A 5,949-nucleotide genomic window follows, 5' to 3' on the forward strand; every position below is an offset into this window, starting at 1 on the left:
CCTCCGTGGATTTAGAATCGAAACATATCTTAAGTTTCATCGGTATCTGTCTTAATTCTTTCCTTTATTCAAGTAGTTTTTTCGTCGCCAAATTGCCTGAGGCCTACGCTTTTTTGAATCCAATAGTAGATATTATGCCAGTAATACCTCTATTCTTTTTTCTATTAGCTTTTGTTTGGCAAGCTGCCGACGTCGGATAAGACCGATGCACTTACCATGAAGAGAGCTAGCGTGCCATAAAAATATGGCGGCGGCGAACGCGAGCCGGATCCTCCCAGTATACTCGATCGTTTCTCCTTCCTCTGGGCTCGACAGCGTGCCATAACCCTGCCCAGGATGGACCCCACGATGTGTGTATTTTCGCGCTTTGCATTTTCTTCTCATTGAACCTAGCTCTAACCACTTGAGCTATTCAACTTGACTACTGATAAAGTTGTCTCCTCCGCAATGATATACCACCGATGGCTTCAACCGGGCTCTAATACCACTTGTTGTTTTTCGACAATCGGCAAGAGAAATCCCTTTTCACAATTGGTGTAAGAGGAAATCGTTGACAGGAAGAGAGAGGAAAATTGTTGGAAGAAAATAAAAACGCATAAAAATAACGAGAGAGAGAGAGAGATAGAGATTTGCAATTTTACTTGGTTAAAAAGAGGTGATTTTTTTCTTTTTCAACAGATTCACCTATTTAAATAATTAACTTATTCTAAAAATGGCGCGCCAACTAAATGTGTGCCATTTTCTTGAAAATAGCCACCTAAATAATCCATTCGACCTGTTTGTCAAATGTTCAAAGGGAGATATTCAATCAACTAATTAAGACGTGTAAAGCTAAATAAGGAAACCTCAGGCTTATATCTAACACATTCCAAGTACCACGTCGAAGTCATCCATGTGAACAACGACAAAATCCATTTGTCCTAACCAAGCCTCTAATTTCAAGGGGCTCTTTTAGAAACTCCCACGATAAGTAGGGCCTCGAAATTAACTGCTTTCATTTTTCGAGGGTCTTTTTCTATGGTGAGTCCCAATCTTCGAACTTATGAGTCTCGCCTGAGTCTATCAATGTGCTCTTGCTCGATCACGAGTTTTTTGTCGCGTCTATGAACATCAACCCCTTCTCTATTACTTTCTTCCGGTCAACCTTCCTTTGAATGGCTAACAGGAACTTAAGCGCACCCATTCTCGCGTTGTCTTGGTCTTTCCTTTTTTCTATTGCTAGCTCCACTCTCGTGTCTTTGGCTCTCTTGTATGGACACTTGGAATGCACTGAGGGACGCTTGATGAAAGCAGTAGGACAATTTGTAAGGGTCTTTACACAACAGATACTGTAATAGCGTCGTCGAATAATTCTTTTTTTTTAGGATAGGGTTTTCAAGATGGTCCAACATTAGTATTCTGAGGAGGTCTATCCATTTCCCCATTTGATCCGTCATTGCCTCCATTTGGTCTATGGGACCTTCATTCCACTGTCTTGGTGGCTTATACGATTTGTTCTCGGTGCTTGGGGTTTGTTTATTCTTTCTTTGGAAACCAGTTCCTCCCCAAAGTCTGGGAGTCTTTTTGCGCCGACGATTGCAGTGGCTAANGGTTTTTTTTTTTTTTTTTTTTTGGCCCATGGTTGCAATCCGTATGAAAAGTAGAATATCTTATCTTTTTTGACATATCCCTAATATCTAGCATTAAAGTTGAGAACGGTTTAACGTAGTCCTTTATGCCTCTAATCGTCTCAGTTCTTAAGTTGAGAACTGTTTAACGTAGTCCTTTATGCCTCTAATCGTCTCAGTTCTTGCAGTTTTCCTTTTGATATGAATTCAACATTTTCAGGGAAGAATTGAGTCTACAACTCTTTCTTGAGCTCTTCCTATGAGTCGATGGTGCATAACCCATTTTGGATATCGTTCAGCTTCGAACACCACCAAAGTTTTGCATTGTCTATAAAATGTATTGTGGCTACCGTAACTTTTATGTCTTCGATGCAAGCTCTTGTAGCTTTGAAGTATTATTCTACGTCAAAGATAAAGTTTCCAATTCTTTGGCATCTCGATTCCTTTTAAAGGCTCTTGGAACCAGGAACTTCAGTTTGTTAAGTCTTGCATGAGTTTTCCCTGGGTGAGATTCTCCACGACCCTCATTGTCATACTCATTCGAGTGTTCATATCAGCCATCTCTCCCTTGATGTAATCAACCGTTGTTCTGAATTCATTAGCTAATTCATTGAACAACATCATCATGGTCTTTTGTAACTTGTCGAGCTCTTTGCCACGTCCTTCCTTGTGTGCGACAGAGTTGTCAAGGCTACCAACAGGTCTTGAGCTACTTTTTTGGGTGACTCTTTCTTCTAACATGTCCACCCTAAACATCAGTTTTTTTATCGGCACCCATCCACGTGATTGCCCATTGATTCTCTCAAATTTTTCATTCAATTTTGTCACTCGTCGTTCCAGGAAGCGGGCAGTATTAGGGACTTCTTTGAGGAATAACATTTCTTCCTCTATCAAGATAAGTTGGTCGGCTTGTGATTTGGGTGTCGATTTTTTCGTCGACATTGTTTCGGTCTCAATGCGTCAAGAAACTAACAAAGCTCTAATACAACTTGTCACAATCTCACTTTTCTTCGAAGCGAGCTTTGCGATTGTGCAACACTCACTCCCAACACCAAGCGATTCAAGCCAATTTGTATCTATGTCGCCTACGATCGGGTAATGTATGCTCAAGCCTATGGCCCCGTTTAAAAAGAAAGTTGTAGAAAACGAGGGCATAGAGATATTTGAAAGCGAGTTTGAAAGTAAGAATGAGAGAAGATTTGAAAACAATGTTATATAACTATAAGTAAAAGGCAACACAGTGGCTTAGATAGCATATAACTTTTTGGGTGAGGAGAATTTGACAACCAGTCACATCACTCTAGTACATTTTAAGGTGATTCACTTCGGCAGGCCTAGACGTGATTTCGCTGAACGCTCATACAAAATCAGGGGATGAGTTGAGAACTAGTCACACCCCCCTATAGTACATTTTGAGGTGATTTAGGTCTAACATGTCTAGACATGGATTCGCCGAGAAGTCATACATACAAAAAATACAATAGATGTGCCTACGAGCAACACGCTCTAGACAAGCATGACCTTGACACTCATTACGCAACACATAACATTCGCTCGTTTGCTCCTCAGAGCCTTGCTGCATGCATTCGAATCCATGCAGACATAATTCCTCACAATTTTTATTATGTTGACACGGTCGTCGCTAGTACCCGACGCGTACATCCCTGCCCCACCTAACACATGTCCACAACTTCGCCTGACGCATTCATTCCTGCCCTATCTGATGCGTGTCACATACTTTTTTGAGTTTCATGAATTATTTCGAGTGTTTCCTGATTTCTTCCAATGTTTGTATCTTTTTAGATGTAATTCAATTTAACTCAATTGGTTCACCAAAACTAAAGCTTTAATCTAGATTTCCAACAAAAATAGATTTTATTCTATTTCATTAAATGCATTCAAAGTTTGCTATGCTAACAAATCATAACTCACCATTCTTGAAGTTCCTCTTCAAATGAGTTTCACTTCTAGATTTCTTCACAAAAAGTTGTACGAAAATACTTTCTAAAACGTTTTAATCTAATTTCAAGATCTAATTCATCAACAAACTCATGAACCTAGAGAAAAACCATGAAATGAAAAATGATAGCTATACAACTTTGATTATTTCATAAAAAGAAATCATAAAATAAAAACATAATAAATATACAAATAAAAAGGTAACAACTAATAACTCCACGTTTATCTTGCATTATGTGCAAGATTGTCAACAATACTTTTCATTTAATAAATAACGTTAAATTGTAAACATAATAATTATGAAAATTAAAGTTTTAAACGTAAATGTCAACATCAATTATACCATGTGAGCCCTAATTTGAATCACAAAAGTATACAATAATTTTTAAAATCTTAATATATTAATTAAATACTGAAAAAAAAATTAAAAAATGGAGATATAATTGAGAGGATCCACCAATATTATAGATCAAAGAGAAAGTAATAATAATAAAAAATTAAAATAAAATAGGGATAACGTGCACTGACAGTATTATTAAATTACGAGTCCTTCCTTTTTACAGTTTTGCCATTGGGCGGCGATGAAGTCCCTCACCGCCTGAATCATGGAGGAATATTCCGGCAGATCGGGGAAGCAAAAGAAGCCATGAATGGCGTTTGGAAGCTCCACCATCTTCACTTCCTTTCCCATTCTCTTCAGCCCCTCGTAATACCTCCTCTGCCCATCCTGCAGCAAATCAAACCCTCCCACTAACACCACCGTCGCCGGAAACTTCTCCACTCCCGAAATGTCCCTTCCGTTCGGCCCGAGAACATTCGCCGCCGCGTGATCTCGATCTGACCCAACTGGCAAAAACGCCTTCCAAAACCAATCTGTAAGTTTCAGACTCAACGGCGGCTGATTGCATAGCCGAATCTCCGACTCTGTTCTTTCCTCTGCTCCGAAGAACGGCTGCGTCGCTATAAACCCAATTAATTTCAGTTTCTTGAATGCGTACTCGCTCGCTCTCACTGCCACGTGGTGCCCCAGATTCCCCCCGGCGCTTTCCCCCAAAATGAAGCTACGCCCCAAATCTGCACTCGCCGGTAATGTCCCATCATCGATTTCGTCTATGAATTTCAATGCGTCGAATCCGTCGTCGTATTGGCACGGGAATCGGAACTCCGGAGCGAGGCGGTAGTTAACGGAGATCACGACGGCGCGTAGTTGTTTGGCGAATTGGTGAGCGGTGGTGTGGTAAAGAGATGAATCAGCGTAAGAGAAAGCGAAGCCGCCGCCATGGTAATAGAAAATCACCGGGAGGGATTGAACATCGTCGATGGGGGTGAAGATTCGAACCCAGAGGTTGCGGGATTTGTCGATGAGGAGATCGTAAGAGGAAACGCCGTCTATTGGTATGGAGGAGGGGGGGCTTCTCCGGTCAAGGATTCCGGTGAGCCAACGGTTGATGGTGAAATCGGATCGGCAAAAGGTGTTGGTGGCTATAGTACCGAGACGGAGCATTAGACGGTGCTTCCATGGAAGACGGAGCGTTGAGGTTGGAATTTCAGGGGAAGACGACATTTTGGTTTGTTTTAGGCTATGAGTGTATTTGTGTGTTATAAAGGGAATTCATTCATGTGGGTCGTGCCAACCATTTTGACTACCAGACAAACTCTTTTGGAAGAATGATCGTAGGTGGATGATCAAAGATTGATGTGGTCCGGAGAGAACTTGTGGTAGTCTATCACCGTAACAAAGTGCTTACAAGTGTATCTCTCACTTCAAAATATCTCTCACTTCAATTGGGTCCGTACTGATTCAAAATGATAATAACTTCACATCTCAAAATAATATTAAACAAACTTCAGTATCTTTGAGTATCTTTTGGTTGAGTTAATGGTTTTTTATGATTCTGGTACTAAAGAATTTTTTTGAGAAAATCTATCCGTGGAGTTATGGTTGATTCAGACGAGAACAAGCCCATAAATGCAAAGAAAACGAATTCAAAATCTAAAAAATACGTGCATTGGAGTTGGAGGTTGAAGATGATGACGTGACTAGTTCAATTGAATCAATTTCATGTTTAAGTATTTTGGTCTAATTTGAGTTATTTTAAGTTGATTTTTTAGCCAATTTAGACTATTAAGCTATGAAGAGAATTTTTTATGATGAATTTGACTCATATGGATTGAAATTGAATAATGAATGATTTGGATGAATAGTTTAGGACCGACTATGCTATGATTGAGCAAAACGAATTATAGTAAGGATGGTTTTACTAGATACCGTGTAAAATTAGGTGATTTGTGAACGTGAAAGTTGATGGGTTATCCAAATTGCTATACTTTGCTTTGTGATACTCGATTGTATCATAAAATGAGATGCTTTGTGATACTCACC

General features: G+C 39.8%; 1 protein-coding gene across 1 annotated transcript; it reads right to left on the bottom strand.

Moving 5' to 3' along the window:
• Window positions 1-4,000: 4,000 nt before the first annotated feature.
• On the bottom strand, window positions 4,001-5,367 carry LOC111787958 (probable carboxylesterase 18). Its single transcript, XM_023668071.1, has one exon. The coding sequence runs from the start codon at window positions 5,128-5,130 to the stop codon at window positions 4,102-4,104; it is 1,029 nt and encodes a 342-aa protein (XP_023523839.1). The 5' UTR covers window positions 5,131-5,367; the 3' UTR covers window positions 4,001-4,101.
• Window positions 5,368-5,949: the final 582 nt, after the last annotated feature.

The sequence above is a fragment of the Cucurbita pepo genome, chromosome LG02 (genome assembly GCF_002806865.2).
Source record: "Cucurbita pepo subsp. pepo cultivar mu-cu-16 chromosome LG02, ASM280686v2, whole genome shotgun sequence".
NCBI lineage: Eukaryota > Viridiplantae > Streptophyta > Magnoliopsida > Cucurbitales > Cucurbitaceae > Cucurbita > Cucurbita pepo.

What these genes read in the sequence shown, in the direction of transcription:
- LOC111787958 (XM_023668071.1), bottom strand. Translation starts at nt 5,130, where the DNA reads ATGTCGTCTTCCCCTGAAATTCCAACCTCAACGCTCCGTCTTCCATGG.